General features: G+C 35.8%; 1 protein-coding gene across 8 annotated transcripts in view; it reads right to left on the bottom strand.

Annotated features, from left to right (window-relative positions):
• VPS13B (vacuolar protein sorting 13 homolog B (yeast)) overlaps window positions 1-18,268 on the bottom strand; it is a 461,850-nt gene that overhangs the window by 365,659 nt on the left and 77,923 nt on the right. For 7 of the 8 annotated variants that reach the window (XM_014965404.1, XM_014965406.1, XM_014965405.1 and 4 more), the window contains exon 16: window positions 2,869-3,053. In XM_014965404.1, the coding sequence (XP_014820890.1) occupies window positions 2,869-3,053 (185 nt within the window). Of the gene's footprint in view, window positions 1-2,868; window positions 3,054-7,903; window positions 8,803-18,268 lie in introns of those variants that run through there. The other variant, XM_014965410.1, reaches the window with a different exon arrangement.

Genomic DNA, 18,268 nt, shown 5'->3' with positions numbered 1-18,268 from the left:
TCTTTCCCCCCCCCCCCCCCCAATTAATCTGTTGTTCTTTCCCTACAGCATGTCTTAGACCGTATTGTAAGCACAGTTTCAGTGATGCAGTTTTAAAACTGGAGGAGATGGCTGTGTTGGAAAAGGCATACAATACAACAAGGCGACCATAATTCCTGCTAAAAAAAGATCTATGAGGATCCAAAGGCTTGTTGTATCACTTTTGAGTTCAAGTTATACGGAATCAATACATTATGGAAGCCCACCACTCAAAAACCACCAGGCACAAAGCCCCAGTAAAGGCATAAGGAGCTCAGCAACAACTGTTTCAGCCCAATAATGGTCTTCAATCATCCCACAAAAAGTGGCAACACAGACCTAGACAGCTGAGAAAGATGCAGGCAATGGAAACAAATGGCAAACATATCCGAGGCTAGCTATGTGCAAGTAATAAATTATAGAAGAAAAATTTGAAGCCTCGGTATGTTTTCAAAATCAGTAGAACAGATACGGAAGGGTAACGCATAACTAGAACACTTCTACAGGAGGACAGAGTTTTTCACAAAGGGCAAAAAAGCACGGTATTTTACTCAATATCAAGAGTGTGTAAAATCTTGTGATCCTGATGACAGGCAGGTAGATTTGCTGGAAATCTCTGGATAACAGCAGACCATAAAAAAAAAAGGAAGATGAACTACATAAGCTTTCTCTTTTTTTTTGAAAACATCACATCTGGGCAGGGCTTTTTTATTTATTTTTAACAGAAGGATAAGAATCTAGATAGAGACATAGCCCTTTGTCCTGCTATATTTCTAATTAGTTAGAAAGACGGCTTTTAGAAGTTTGAAAATGTAAAGGCAGAAGATAATTTGGGCAACAGTACTCATGAAATATAATTTATGATTCTTGTAACAGCACAATGAAAGCAATGAATTTCAAGAAAGAGATCCCCTTGGAAACAGGATAAAGTAAAAGTAAGATCTTTAATTGTATTGTTAATTTTTCCTGCAAGAACACTACATCATCTCTGTGGCCCTCCGCTGGACCCATTCCAACAGGTCCATGTCCCTCCTGTGTTGAGAACTCCTAAGCTGGACCCAATACTTCAGGTAGGGTCTCACGAGTGCAGAGTAGGGGGGTAGAATCACCTCCCATGACCTGCTGGCCACAGTTCTCTTGATGTGGTTTGTTTATTGAAAAGTTCTTTATTGAGTACAGTACCCTCCTAGTTACTTCACAAAAAAAAAAAAAAAAAAGGCTGAAATTCCAACTTCATGTGCAATTACCATCAGGTTGGTTTTTTTAGCAGCTTACACACATACATATTACTGTTAAAGTAAGTGGAAGTTGACACTAAGTACAAGGATGATTTTCAACAAGGCATGATACTAAGTTTTACACAAAGGTATTCCAACAAAAGGTAGTAGACTTACAGAATTAAACCAGCCAAGAATTTGGGCAAAAGGGTAGACAGCAATCATTTCATAGGCTTGAACTCAAAGCTGCCTTCATCTAGTTAATGCGAAGTATAAAACTACAGAAGTATAAAATTTACCAGGTCAAGGATTAAGCCATGAACAAGAGAAGATCAAAACAAGTGTACTATTCTGGTCATTTACTTTATTGTAAATTGTACTTAAAATGTGTGCTCCAGATTTCTATTCTGCAGATGTATTGTTAGCACAGTTGTATCACAGTTCATTGAACTGAAGGACTGAAACATGTTAAATGATGCATCAGGTTAATTTGCAACTGTGCAAACCCTAAGGTCATCTGAAATGGTCAAATGACTGTATTTTCACATTTTTCTGAGGTCTAGATTATAAACCCGCTCCCTTCAGAAGTACCATTGAAAATAAAACCTCAGAATCTCATCCTTAGGTGATTTCTGGGAAAGAAGGAACAACTAAGCCCTTAAAACAGTTATTCCAAGGATTACACACCTGAAAATACAACAGTTCTTTTGAACCATTAGACCAACACAGATTTAGCTTTAAAAAAAACAACAGGACTGAAAAAGGAAAATACAACTGATAAAGACTTCCAGTGGTAGTCTAATCTACCATTCTGCTTCAAGTCATCATTTACTACACCTGAATCCTTCTCCTAACAAATTCTCTAAGACTGATAACAATGGAGATTCAAAAAGATCTAAATTGTTCTTGTTACGTGTTTACCCACAACAGATAAACAATAATGGGTTTAAATAATAGTGGGTCTAAATGATTATAGCCTGCATAGAAATATAATGAAAAAATATATATTTTCTTCTGAATGACCTTTATGCACTTGAAGACTGTGGTCTCCTCTGTAAGCTAGTCAAAAACCTAAATTTACTCCCAAAATCCATGGGCCCTTTGAAAAAGGATGAGAGGTAACCAATTTCATTGTTTATATCATCACCACTGAGACTCGCATATCTTCAGTAGTTTCACAACAGTCAAGTAACATTTTTTCATTAAACTGGATAAGAAACACCTGCAGGCCTTAAAAATATTCTATGTATGCCATTGATGAATAAAGCCCTTAATAATCCAGTATTTTTTATTTCCTCCAACAGCTTCACCTCTGAATGATCTTAAGTTACAACACTGCACCATATAAGGTAAGCAAGGGTGGATGTTTCAGATGAGGGAAGCATGGAAAAATTATCCTGTATGGGAAAATTAAATGCATCCAGAAATTGGTGCCAAGGAGTGAAGCTTGGTGGCTTAGCTTACATCCTGGATTTTAAGCATACGCTATAAATACCCATATACACACAAAAAACATTCTGTCTGTTAACTACTATAAGTAAAAACCTGGATTTAAAGGATATAGTTGAATGCACATTCACTAGCAGTGTTCTGTACCATAATAAATATTTAACCAAAAGCATCACATATTTACCTGAAGTTTGGAAAACCTCATTCAGTAAAGCTTCATTTACCGCCACCGAACTGACATTTCCAACAGGATGACACCAGCTCTGATAAATAGTTTGAAGCAGAAGGGTTTGAGCTCTAGTTGCTTGAATTGTCAAATTAGGAAGCTCAAATATGTATTCTGTTAGTGGGACATGAGCTCGCTTGGTCCTGTTTAAAATATTGAGGGGAAAAGGAAAAAAAGGAAAATCAATTATTTTGGTGCATAAAAATAACAATTTAAAACCATAGTCACATACTAGACTATAAGCTGTTAGTTTGTAAGGCTGGAGATGTGTGCGCCTGTTAAATTTCTTCTGATTTTGCTGATTCGACTTATACTGAATTTCATCCTAAATAGGACTTCTGTCACATGATTTAACTGTACATCTCCCTCCAAACTGAGAGGAAAAATATTTTTATCTAATTATGTCTTGGATTTAAAATATTCAATAAAAGCAATTCCAAGTGCTCCCACCAAAATAGGAGCTACTCATAAAATTGTGCAGTTATTAAAAACATAGACATAATCTCTTTTAAAATTGAATTCTGAAAAAGGTATTTAAAAGTTTACACTGTATCACTAAATGAGATATGTCCAGTGATCCAAAAAAACATACAGACAATATCCATATCACAAAATACAAAGAGCCCCATATTCCATATTTCTCCTCATATTCCTTATATTTGGCTGACATAGAGGTCAGTACGTGATTCTAATATTCTTCTATGCTTTTTAACTTATAATTGGGGAGGAGAAACAGGCAGAGGAAAATCACTGGGAGGGCAGTGCAAGGTAAAGGACATTCAGTTTACAAGTAACTTCTCCTGTGACAATGCAATCCACTATAAACAAGATGACTCTACCACCACTATAGTGAAGTCAGTAAGTTACTTTCTCTTCCTAATATATTCATTATTACCTGAAATTAAGCAACAGACTGATTTGCTACATTCAACAAAAAATGCAAAGGTTCTTTAATATTCTCATTTTGGAGCCTTTTCTTGCAGCATAATTACAACATTATTATTCTTGCCTAATCATCTCCTGCTCCATCACTGAAATGTATTTTTGCACTATTTAGCATTATTTTCTCTTTTGTCCCCAAAATATAATCACTGATGCACAGATTAGCTCATTCTCATTCTGGAGAATCTCCTCCATTAGAAGATTTTAGGGACAAGCCTAAAGCCACATGAAAATTAACAATATTAGGTTAATGTCCCGTTGGGAATCAGAACCTCAAATGAGTGAAAGCTGCTGAAGCTGCTCACACAATCCCTTAGCCCAGAAAAAAAACATCCCTTACCAAAATGTTCAAGGGACTGAAAATGTAAAGACATTCCCCTGCAGACACTGAATGGTTCTTTCTATAAGCAAAATCAACACCTTCCAAGGAATTGTCTCAAGCAGTCACAATACACTGCATCTCCTATATGGCTCCTCAAGAAAATGTTTGCAGCCATATGACCAAACACACGTGAGATCATACTAGCAGTGGAGACTCTGCAGAAGACTTCCATGAGTTCAGAAACAGGCCACTCCTGATGTTGAAGCTCTAAAACAGCATGAGGTGATACAGAATTCTGCCAATAAGAAGTAGACTTCCTTGGCACATTCTGCACCTGATTGGGGAAGTAGCCCTTCACCAAGAAAACTGAAGTAATAAAGCACATCATCGCTTCTCAGACCCATGATCAGTAGCATCCTGGAACAGACGAGGAAGCAGAATAGCAAAATATTCTGCTGCTAGTGCTTTTGGCCCATAAACGCAGAGAAGGCCTGTGTGACGTACAAAACATGGTTTGGAAAGAAGCATTCTGAACATGAGAAGACATGTATCGACTACCCTGCTGACATGGTGGTACAGCCAAAGGTAATGTCATCACTTTGAATTGGGACTTGCTCATACAAGCATTCACCTGAAGTCACAAACAGATCTCCTCCCTCAGTTCATTGTCAATAGCAGGAAACAGCTAACTGAAAACCATTTTCTCTGGAACAAGTGGAATTAATCTCATCAAGTGTTAGATACCTACAGTATAAACAAACATCGATATCTAAGATGGCTCTATAGACCCTTTTAACGTAAAGGAAAGAAACCAGCACTTATATATGTTACAGAGATCCATTCCTCCTAGATCTGAGGATTAAATGAACTGCTTTCTGTTGGTCACCATTTCTGCCCATTGCCTATAAAAAGAGATTATGATAATAATCTCAGCTGTGGATGTCTACACCATAGATCAAAATTTTATAGATAGCCATTCAGACACTAGAAGAAAAGCTCTGGGTTCCATGAAAAGCACAGGTGGAGATTGCAACGCTGCGGCTTTTTCTAATGCTGTTCCCAAGTTAGAATTTGAATTACTCTCCCTAGAACTTCCTACAGCGTAAATCCAAACTCTGCAGTTTATCAATTTAAGCAGAAAAGGTGCGCGTAAGTAAAAGACTATATGAGGTGATTCTGTACTTAGGAAAATCCACATCTGTAAAACAAAATGTTATATACACAATAAATAAAAAACATATTTTAGAACTCAAGATTAAACAGGCAGCATAAACCATTTACTTTTATGTAGAATCAAAGCTGGAAAGCTAGATATGCACTTGACCAAAGGTTTTGCAAGTATTACATGGAAAGAAGTGTAATGCATGATCATATCAATCAGTATGTTTCCAAGTATTGCCTTTTTTTCAAGCCATACATGGTGATCTTTTATTATTTATCTCATCACAGAAGTACAGTGTATCATTTTTCCCTTATCCTTTTTCCTTTTGTTATTCTTTCAGATAACTTACACTTCCTACTTTTCCTTCTTATTTCTGAATATTATTTTGCAGGATCAAACATAAATATTTTGGAAAAAAGTACATGAATATTTTAAATGACGGGTTCCCTAATGTAAAATTGGGAAGGAAGGAAGGAAGGCAAGAAGGCAGGCAGGAGGTAGAAAACTTTTTTCAGAAAAAATCAGGATGAACATGACTCCACAATAATTCCACCTAAAATAATGCAGTTGTATTAACAAATTCATGGACTTCAGAGGGAGGTCTGTGAAGAGCTGTGACAATCACAGCACACAATACGACAGTGGAAAAGATTTTGCTTTAAAAGTTTGCCTATTGAGTACATATTACAGCTACTGAACTAAACTGTTCTAAATATAAAACTTAATTTTCACATAAAATAGTCCCTTATGAGTAATAGCAGCATATGAAATTTTTTTAACAGTATGCAAATTCTACACTTATTGTACTTCAGCAATCCCATAGGAATGAAATCTACTGGTCCTTTTCAGATAACTTTGGAGGAATGGGAAGTTGAAGAAAATAAATCCTTTTTTATAGAAAAAAAAAATCAAGGCTGGGGGGGGAAGTATTGTACCATGTGTGCAGCAAATGTTGCTTAAAGGAAATTTTAACTAGACCTGGCTAGTGATGAAAGTACATTTATAATTCAGGATTTATTATAATAGTTTTGAAACACAAATAATGCATTTAAAAGAACTTAAAATACAAGTTTGCTACCAAAATGCACCTGTTAATACAGAAAATCCACCATTAATAAGGTATTGAGCTATATTTAGCCAAGTTTTATGACCCAAGAGATATATTCAAGCAATAAGTGAAAATACAAGTATGAATAAGTTTTTCGGTAAACCAAGTCAGATCTGTATTTCTATATTGTATCATTAAATTTGTATTAAGCAACTGAATGCGACTTCATATCAAAACCCATCACCATATTAAAACAGTTATGGCACTTAGTTGGAGTCTAAAACCATTATTTAAACTGTACTTTAAAACTGTAACAACAATAGAAATAATTATTTCTCAAATCTTTACACTCAAGAGTTAAGATGCAGTTCTGAACATATGTTCATTTAACTGAACAGGTTAAAAAACTACCAATTCAAACACTCTTCTCCAGGGGAAAATAAATCCTAATGTAACTAGCAGGATAGGCTACTCATTAAAGCTGAACTTGGACAAGTTCCAGAATAAATTTAAGGAAATATGAACAAGCAAGTCTTGCTGTGTAGTGGCATGGAGTGAAAATGAATCTGTCCTAATTAAACGATTTTTAAATACACTTTGGTTGTACCCAGTTTGCTGACAAACTGTAATACAGACTTGCTGAAATATTTGGATAAATCTGGCATACCATTAAAGAAAATAGTTTTCTTCGCTGTTTTTGAATGAAAACATGAATTGGTCCTTATTATACACTACGCATAGGCACCAATATAACCAATCCATGTAAGTTCACAGGCCTGCTATGAAATATTTTCAGTCTGTAGACTTTAGGAACAGCAACTCATTCTTTTAAAATCAACACCTCAGAGTGATTGAAAGAATATAGCGGTGAACAGCTGGCTCCAGAGGTTTATATAGAGTCCCCAACTGCAAAGCTGGAACCTGCAAAATGTTTCCAAAAATTTAATTTTTGTTATTACTCATATCCTGTACAGTAAAATACGGTTAGTTCATTTTTTCCAAAATAACAAAACTAGTAACCTGCTACTAGAACCCAGCAACTGTGCCTTAGAAGAACCTGAATGTAATTTAAATGCCTAAATAATATCACTGGGCATTTGCACACCCTTCCTCTTAGGCAAACGGAAAATGTGTGCTGGTTTTGTATTTGACATGAACAAAGGCTTCATCTACATACCTACAAAAAATCCAGATTTCTACTTAATCTGATCTTTCATATCAATTTTAAGATGAAAATTTTGATCCTTTTCTTAACATTTAAGCAACTATTATTGGGTAAGAGAAACAATGCCCAGCTAATAAATTACATATATCAAAACTCTGAAGGGAGCGCACAGGGAGAAGAAGAAACAGAAAAGGAAAGGAAGTTAACCACTACAGTCTTGGAATTTTTTTTTTTTTTTTAATGCAAGACTGAAGTCACTACTACTCACAATAAAAAACAGTCATGTCACACATCTGCATACAGTAACAATTTTTCGTTTTCAGACAGCAACATACAGTTATTTGTGCTAAAGGACAAAGTTAATTGTTATGAAAAAATAATAATTAAACCCACTTTGGAACATTTCATAAATGAATGCCCTTCTGTAGGCTTCCCTAAAGGTTACCTAAAACCTTATATCATCTCTTACACAGATAAATTTTCAGCAACTGCAGCTGCCTTGGACTCTTATTTGTAGGAAACTCTGCTAATCCTACAATTTATTACAAGGGAGAAAACTATGAACTTCAGCAATTTTTTTTCTTTTTTTGAATTAGTAAACAAATTAACTTTTTCTTTCTGAAAATTTTAGATATGGAATTAGAAGGGATCAACACAATCATTTCAAAAATGAATTCTGTATAGTATTTTTTTAACATCAGTAATGGAATTGAAATGGTCAGTGATGAAAAACATTTGCAAAGTGCTAATTCATATGTGAATTTCAGAAAATAAACACATTTCCTTGAAACAATTGTGAAAACAAAACAATGCAGGCTAAGTACAAGCTTCAATACAGTACAATAGAAAATGAACAGAGAATTCTCAAAACAGTGCATATGTTAATGGAAGAACAAAATTTAGCTTTATACAGCAAAGCAAAAATAGATGCATTATTACAAGAACAAATACAATTACTAAAGTCAAACAAATACTAAAAGGAAGAAATCTTGCAAAAAGAATCCCTTTGAAGCAAAGAATGCAAGACTACATACATGCTAGGAGCTCTAAACTTTTATTGTTTTTTAAATAATTTAGGCTTGTTTTGTTACATCTGGACATTAAAAATGATGATAACTATTAAAAATTATTAAAATTATTATTATTACATGCAGGTAATAGTACCATTTTTTGAAGCAACAAGGAAGCAAAAAGCAATGACCTCAGTAGGATGGGTTTATATGCTATGAGACACCAAGAGAAAATGTCAACAGCTGCAAGAAAAAACAAAGATGTGGAATGTGAGGGTAGGAAAGTCTAAATTTCCTTCAGTTTGAATCAGCATCAGAAAAGTCTTTTCACCCACTGGATTAAAAGTTTAAGAATGGAATAAAGCAGTCTCTCTCCACTTCCAGTTAAGTCATTACCTATGCCTCAAACTGCAACAGATTTGAGCTAAAGATTTGTTGATACTAAGAAGGAATAACCCACCAAGGGGTGGGTTATTAACTTAACTAAGGTGGCTGCTGAACCTGTAATGCAGAAAGATGTTAAACCTGTAGCTGCATTAGAGAAAACGTATTTAGGAAGTGTAAATTAAATTCAGCTTGTTGGGTTTGGGAAAGCTCATCAATAGGACCGATGCTACAGATTTGAACTCTCACCAAATTGCAAGTGGAGGTCAGTCACTAATTGCTATTTCTTCTTTAGAAAAAAATCTCTTTTTCTAATAACTAGTTATTAGAATTATTTATATAATTAGTATTATTTGTCTCCAGAAAAAAAATCATTAAAATGATATGAGCAATCTAGAAAAGAATAACATTCCAAGTTCTCTGCTCTGAGATTACAGTATGAGCCCTCAGTCTTCTTCATGTCCTTTATATGGTTAGCTTTACATCCATCATCTACCAACTGAATCTTGTGCATAAAGTTGTATCTTCGAAGAAATGCAACTTCAGAACTCCAGAAGGTGGGGGGGGGCAGGGAATGAGAAATAAGGGACAAAAAACCTCCTCATGGAATGCAATTAATGTCAATTTAGGACATCTTTTCTTACTAACCCTTTAAACATCTATTCTTTCCTTAATTCTGTGAGAAAATCTGTAACTTTTTAACATTAATTTAGGAATCTTATTGTCATTGATTATGGCTATTGTTTGGGACAAGAGAAGAGATACAACATTTAGCTGCATTATTGTCCAGGAAGATCCAAATATAATGATCCTGAGAAAAATTAGTAGAAAGAAACAAAGGCTTTCTATAGGGAGCCACTGTTTTGATGAGGGTAGTACAGAGGGAATTAGACCAGAAGCAAAGCACTTCTACATCTACCATTTGAGTTGTGCCTCATACCTTTTTGGGAGAACTAGCTCCTACTCAAAAAAGCAGCAATGCTAAAATAAATGCAGTAATTGTCATTTACCTCTGGTAAACCTCTGGTAAATGACAACCCCTGACGGGAGTAGAAATCATCTGGAACTTGTAGATGCTGTACTAACTGCAGATAATCAAGACCACCAAAACCACCAGAAGTAACCAGGTAAGAGTTGCTAGTGCCCATAAAGCTCCAGACAGAAAACGTCCTTGTTTATTAAAACAAACCATGTGCTATTTGTAGCTTTTGTAAATCCATTATTTGTAATGTAAATACATTGTTTGTAGCTTTTGTAAATCCAATCTCAGTAGCCACAGGGGTGGAACAGGGTTTGGGGAACTGCCTTCCCACAGAGCAGCCTGCTTTACTGTCCAGAGAAGCCACCTCTCCCCCCTCCTCTCCCTTTTCCTCTCCTCCTTCCCCTTTCACACACTCCCAGAAGCAGCAGCAACAGCCAGTAAATCAATCCTCTAAATCTGCCACACAGAGCCATTTGGTTGCCATTAGCAGGTAAAACAGGGAGCCAGGAGGGCTCAGAAAAACGCTGGTGCTCAATGAAGAAAACTGCAGAGACAAGCACAGGCATCTGCTGAACATGATGCCACAAAACAGGAATAGGACAAAGGCTGCTGCCATTTGGCAGGGAGAACCACTCTTAACCGGGTGTTATCAGGGGAGCAGGAGTCTTGCCTGGCAGCCCTGGGAACAGCAACTGCTTCCACCATCCTTTCATGCTCTCCGAAAAAAGAGCAGGAGCTCTCAGCAACCACCCCTTCAAGCTGAGGGTTAGTTGTCAGTTACAAGTATTTTTGTAGGTTATAGGATACGATTTTTGTAGGATAGATTTTTTTTTTTTAATTAATAGAAGCACAAGTAAAGATTTTTTGGTATAAATTTCTACCCAATATGATCTTTCAAAATTGCACTTTTTTTTTGTGTGTGTGAAATTATTGTCAAATCACCTTTTATATTCCCAGCAGAACTGCAAAATCTGGCTTCTTAATTACAAATTAGTTACCTCCAAATAAATTTATTTTAAAACACGCAGATATTTCATTTCTTAGCCCACTTCATTCTAGTAATGATTTCAAATTTCAAACTCTTTTCCTACACCAAATTTGCGCTGTGACTTTCCTCTAACAACACAAATGTAAGGAACTCTTAAGAATGCAGATACGGTGAACAGAGGCTTTGTTTTCTTCTCATCAAAGGACACCTCCTGAAGTAAGGATATTAGCAAGTCTTGCAAACTAGGAACAGTGGCTTGTAAGAGTTAACTGAGATAGAAGATGACTCCTCTTTCTGGGGAGCAAGGAAGAGGAACTGCTTCAAGCGGGAACAGTCACAAGGACAGGTCAAAAGACTTTGTTGTGTCACAAATAGCTATGGAACTTGTAAAGCATTCTCCCAACCCTTGAAGAAAGTGCAAGACAGAAGGTGACAGAAGAGGACAGTGACATTTAAGACAGAAAGAGGCACAAAAAGGCTTACAACTATCTTCCTCTCACAAGTTTCAGATGGTAAGAGGAAAAAGAATGAAAAAAAATCCAATACAATGGGATTAAGGCACAAGGATAGAGAACATACACCAAGAAAAAAAAAGCAACAATTAAGAGAATGCAAAGGAAAAGAAGCATCTTCAGAATATTTTCAATAAAATGTTTGGAAGATGGGAAGAACATAAGAATAAAAGAAGCTCAAAGCACATATGTAGAGAACAAGATGTATGACTGAATCCTCTTTGAAAGTGCTTGGAAACTGAAAGTAGGGATTGGGGAAAATAAAAGTTTATTTAGAGCATTAAGAGAAAGATAGTTGCAGAATTAAATGCTGAGAATAGGAACAGAAAGAAAATACATGTAACTCATACCCACACTAATACACACACACCCCTTCTGCCTCCCCTTGCTAATTTCTCCTGTATACTATTTTTGAATACAAAGTCTTAACTCACCTCTTAGTACTCCCATGAAAATTGTGTTAAACAGAAAAAAGTGACGAAATGTAGATAAATTTGCCTAAGTATTCTTTCTCTTGAAGATTATTAACAGCTGCAAGTTGCTAGAAGATGGACCAAAACTCCCATTTTGTCTCCTCTATGAAAAGTTAAAAACCTTCTTGGGAACTAAAACAGTTTCAAATTCCCTGCTAAAGATTCAAGAGCTGAAGACAACCCCAGCTTCAAGTAAACACTAACAACTGATGTAAATAAGAAACTTTGTCCAAGAAGGTAAGTTGGTTCGGATTTGGAGTTTTCTGTGAATTTCTCCTACTAATATTTTTGAATCCTGCTTATTTTCTTTTATAAATGGATAAAATCTTTTATAGTGAAAGAAATCTTTATAGTGAAAGAAATAAAGGTTGTTTGAAATTCTGGCAAATTCTTTATAGCTAGAACTTAAAGGTCAGAGGGATAAGAAGGTATGTCTGCATTAGCTAAAACAAAATAAATATTTGAACTAAAATAGTGCACTGAATGGAGATGACACAAGAAGAAAGTGCACAAGACTGAAAGATACAAGGTCATACTTTTGAATTCACAGGCAACTATTCCTTTAATTCCATTAAATCCACAAACATAAATAAAAGCATCTAATTCCATTCTTCTTTGCCTGAAAGTACCCCAAAAGCCAATTCTAGGGTTTTTTGAGACAGAAGTTACAGCATCAAAAGAAAGTTGCTGGAAGGAGGGGTGTGTGTGGCTTGGTATTGCCATTACCAGAATATGCCTTTAATATAGCAAAGGATGGATCAAGGGTATAATCAACAGCAAGGCTGTGCTTGTGGACAAGGTGTGCTAGTGATCCACATCTATACACTGCAGAAACAGTATAACAGCAGAAAGAGTAAAAAGGCTGTTAAAATGACTCTATTGTGGCCTCATTAAGTAACCTCAAAAGAATTTTAAGAGATATCAGAAATAATTTGCAGCAAAACATTAAATCTCAGTACATGCAGAATACTTTTTACTTCAAAGAAGAATTATTGTTAAATCTAAATTTACCACCTTAAACACTGACTCTGGCATTGACTTTACACCATTTTTTCCTCAAAAATAAAAACTTTGAAGCAGATCCTATGGATATAGTTTTTGTATTCAGTTTTGGTCTATTCACTGTGAGTCTCATGACATCTATTTCATTACTTAAAAACTTCACATGGCCCAGTAATTTTTCAAGACCATCAAAATTACCACATACACACATACTGAGGAAAAGATACTGTCAGTAAAACACATCAGAAAAACACTTCCTTGCTATAACACGTATACCAGCCAAATCCAAGATGTATGCACAATAAAACTATAGTATAACAAATAGTCTCTTTCTCTGAACATTTGTGTAACTCAGTGACAGCATTATTAAAATTACATTTCCATTTTTGCTTCTTTTAAAAATACAAAAATCAGGTTCTTAACTGTATCATTCTAAATGTATATGCACATTTCTTGACTATCAAAGGAATATTCTAATCACCCTAACCAAATATACTTCCTTCTATTCAATTGTTCATTTTGGAATCATTCATTAAATGCAAAGGATATGCTAGTTAAACATCAGCAAAGAAAACTCATTAAAATTTATTTTAAAATCCTGCAGGCTTTTGTCTAAAAAATGTACATGCTATAATGGATAAAAATTCTCATCAATTGAAAAATAAATCAACAGTTGTTGTATTAGCATCTTAACCAACATAATCCTTTCTATTTCTTGCACCAATATCAGAGGCACCTGAAACAGGTGTCACCTATTTCCAAATCTGTTCTGATAAACAGATTTTATTCTCACAGGTCACTGTTTAAGGGCTTCATCCCACACCAGCATGACTTCAGTTCTTCTCTTGTTTTTCCCTGTTTGTTCAAATTGTCCTCTAACATTCTCCTCCAAAACATGTCAAACAAAAAAACCTAGTTCGGAAACTGGTAGTTAATGTCCTTTACAAGATTAAAACCTAATGAAAAATCAGACAACACCTACAGAACATGGAGGTCCAAACAATAAAGTACTTGTGTGCAGCTGACAGGTTACTTTTAAAATAAGTTAAAAGTGTTACTAAAGAAATAACAAATACAAAAAAATATATAAAACTATAACCAACTAGGATAAAAATGCTTTAGGAAAAATGGTGAGGATGTTTCCTTGTACACAAACAGTACACAAACACTTAGCCTAGAACCAAAGACAGATCCTGATCTATGAGTACTATTCCCATAGGAAAGAAAAAGCACATCTGAGTCACAGAGGGAGCAAGCATGAGGAGAATACAGCAAACAAATGCTACTGGACACAGGGCAGAATGCTTCTCCTACCTAGAGACGAGCACAGATAAAAGTACAGCTGCTAAGGCATTATGGACAGGTGAACAGGAAAACATGCTGCTCCAAGTGAAGATAAATACAGGGTCTTTTTTAAATAAAATGTTTCTGTCATCATTTATCATGGTTATCAAATGCAACTGAGTGTCACATTAACAGGCAAAATTCTGGAGAAATAAAGGACAAACACTGTGTGTGAAGAATTGCCACCACTGGATCTTTCTGGCCAGAGTTTACATGGGTAAAGCCTCATAAACTGAGAATATCACTGAAAATCCCAACCAGAGCATCTGTCACCCATTTAGAGGCCAGCCCAGCCTAAACCACAACACCAGATATTTTCTACAGATAGTGGTAATACTAAGAGAAACAGAATTTCCAAACACATCCAATACAAAAGCAATATCTATCAGGGATTTAAATTTTCTTTAGTATTTATGCCACAGAACAGCACTTCAGCTTTAAGACAGTAAGTTTTTCATACCTTTCATCAATCTCAAGTAAAGAAAATGTGGCTTTAACCCTGAAAATCTTACACATTTTGAAATAAATACCATTTTCTTGTTTCTAGTACAAATGTCAGCAAATACTGATGGCAACAGTTAAAACAGCCAAGAAAAAGTGTTCACCATGTGCAACCACTTTCCCTGCACAGGTCTTAGTTATGAGGCTTAATTTACTTTCACTGAAGAGACTGGACAATTAATTAGTTTAAGTAACTACACTGGAAACACTACAGATGACCACCCTTTACTGTGAACTCTGCTAAATTTCCTCCTCATGGACAATAATAAAAAAATGCAACTGTTTTCAATTTACATTGATTAAAAGTACTCTTTTAACACATTTGCTGAATGCTGTCTGCCACATCTGCTGAGAAGCGGTAACATTAGATCTGAACTAGATTTAAAAAAAAAAAATTAAACTAGAGGTTTCCAACTGAAGTTAATTTATAATCACACTAATCAAGCTGCCAGTCATGTACTCAGAATGCAGAACTCCTCCTGGACAGAGAGTTCTTCTTGGTAACTGACGACAACTCCTTCCAGAAGAGTGCAGTTGAAAGTTCCCCAAAATACTCGTGTTGCAACTTGATACTTTAATACCGCTGCAGATTAGAAAATGTTCCACACAAGTTCCTTATGCATCTTCATCCTTATACACAAGCATGGCCTACCCTAACTTTTATGAGAGATATGTTAAACAGTGTTATCAATGAAAAAATCATTCTCTTGTTAAAACTGTTAAATCAACCTATATTACTGATTATAATTTGCTATAATATATTGACATACCTGCTCCTCAAACAAAAAGACGCTCAGTAAACTAAACTTCTGAAAGTGTCAAGTTCACTGCTCACAAACCCATACTGAAAACAGCTACCAATAAACTTTTTCTTTTTAAAACAGTTTGATTTAGTGTTATGTTCTTTGATGCATTTTCTAGGCGATGGCAGAGAAGCACACAATGCCAAAGCAATCCCACATACTCCTAGACTGATTGTTCACATCTGAGGCAATTCTACACAACCACCTCTGCAGAACCCAAGAGAATGACTGTTTCTGTCTGGTTTTGCACAGCCCGTATCACTGGCATATCTCAATAGTTCAAACAGGTTTTTACATGTGCTAGCTCTAACTCAGATGATGCTGATGTGGCTGAAACTCTCTCCGGTCCCATACGCTGATGGCATCTGTTCAGGCATGCAATCTCAGATCTTTTCTGTTTCGAAGGATACCCTGAATTTTCATCTGGCAGTTATATCCAATTACTGACATAACTAATAGTCACAACTGAATGCTACAAAATGAGTTTCATGTGTTTTCAACCTGTTTCTGCTTCTGACCCAGGAACAGAGCATGCCCCTCAACTGCCCATGTGAAATACAATCCGCATCCAATCTAAATTGACATTATTCTTGATTTACTGTGACTAGTCAATAAAATAAGCTGCCAAAAATCAAGACCCAAGTGTCAATTTATTCAAAAACTTCCTAGATTTATGATCTAATGTTCACAGTCTGTGGATATCTGGCTCTGTGTTTCCTGACAGCAGGGTCCACTTGCCTCTTACTAGCACAACTGCACTGAACTGCGTGACAGCTACTTCTCATGACTCTTAAGCTCACAAATCTACTGTGATTCCTAGTTCCAAGCAGCATTTCTCCACTGGACATGACCTGAGAAGATGTTTCAATCAAAAAGTAACAAAGACAGATAGTTCACCTGATCCCCCATTATAGACTTTTAGTCCTCTTTTCAGTAAGCAGCAAATCCAAGTATCTCCTACTGTCATCACAGTAGTACCTTGTTGGTAAAGTCAGCAGGAGCTAATTTCCTTGCTAAAGAACTTCTTACCATGGAAGAAGCCAGATCTTCATCTACCACACTGCTTGTGGTTCAACGTTAATTGCTCTCACTCTGGTCAATTCATTGTGATACCAGTAAATGCACACAGAATTTTCAAGATGATCCATAAAGCAGACATGAGCAGGTCCACATGCTGACTCATACTGGAGCTTACAATGACCTCACTGGATTGTATATGGAGTCTAATGATGAATTCTGTCAGTATGAATGCAGTTGTATGGCATACCCTTACCTGGCTTTGATTAAGAAAGGGATGTTTGCCTTGTAAGGGATATATGATAGAAGAAAATGGAAGTAAAGCTGTATAAAAACACAAACAGCCTTATAGTAACAAAAATTTGAGCAGAAACTCCAACAGTAATAACACAAGATCTTTAGAATCCTCAGGTTATGTAATGTTAATATTAAAGTTGGAAATTAAAAACGTTTGAATTGTGTACAAAGCAACCATTTGGCAACTGCACAGCAACAAAGTCAAAAGCTATGAAGTCAGGTAAGAAAACACAAAATGCTGATGGTTCAGGTTGCTGGCAAAGTACGTTTCTCAATATCATTGTATAATAGTTAGCCAAAAGGAGGTTATGACCCAACATGCCAATCTACTGTAAATGTAACAGATTCTAGAGACATAGTAAATATTTACCTTTACAGTTAAATCTGCGTTGAAATATTAAGAACAGATATATTATATAAATGTTCTTAACGGTTCATAAAAACAAAGTCTACAGAAAATACATGTATAGATTCCTTGTGAGAATCTCTGTATCTACATTTCAGTAGTGATCCTTCTGTACTGTGAGGGCACATATTAATAAAATTACTGTGTCAGGACTGTAATCCACAGCTTTCACAAGTGAAACAAGTGAAATCTCTCTGGGCAGCTGAGGTGCCCAGCAGAGCAAATTTTAAACTTTTGTCAGCTTTTGTCAATAATGATTAGCTCTTTAACAAAAACACTGAAGGAAAGAGACACAATGCCAACACAAATCAAATCTCATGTTGTCAAGAATCCTCTCTCATCAGAGACTGCTTGACTAAGATTAGCACACTGCCTATGTTTAAGCTAAAATGTATTTCCTACAGAGGAATCAAAGAAAAAGGTCCAAAGAAAAAAGAATCTGCAAAAATTATATTCAGTTAGTCTCTTAAAAGTCTCATAATTTTTTTTCTGTTTACTAGCAATTATCTAGATCTACTTGCAAGTTTCTTTTCCAGATTTTTGTTCTGATAGACTAGATGATTCAAGAACAATCAATTAACTGCTCTGTACTCTCTCACAACTAGAGAGTAGGCCATGAAATCCTAGATACTACTTTACCCATCAGGTCCTCAACTTGTTCAAAGATTCACCCACACTCAAATTTAACATGACCAGCTATTAGTCAAGTCTGTACTGGTGCTTCCTTGCAGAGAGCAAACCAGATGCTATTGCTCTGGTCTCAATATGAAAAAGAGGAGACTCATTATCAAGGACACAGACCCTTTGAAACTAGACTACTGGACTAAGAAGGTGAATAGAAAGGATGCAGGGAAATATCACATATTCCCCATTTATAATCTTATTCCACCACTGTTGAGAGTCTCAGAAGGTGTCACAGGCGTAGACAGTGAGAACCTTCCCACAGACCTGGTAAAGTAAAACAAGAGTCTAGAAGAATGCTTGTCACAGGAAGGGAATT

The sequence above is a fragment of the Calidris pugnax genome, unplaced genomic scaffold (genome assembly GCF_001431845.1).
Source record: "Calidris pugnax isolate Ruff unplaced genomic scaffold, ASM143184v1 scaffold41, whole genome shotgun sequence".
Classification (NCBI taxonomy): Eukaryota; Metazoa; Chordata; class Aves; order Charadriiformes; family Scolopacidae; genus Calidris; species Calidris pugnax.
Note: the sequence above shows the minus strand (reverse complement) of the source record. Positions and strands in the feature narration are given on the sequence as shown.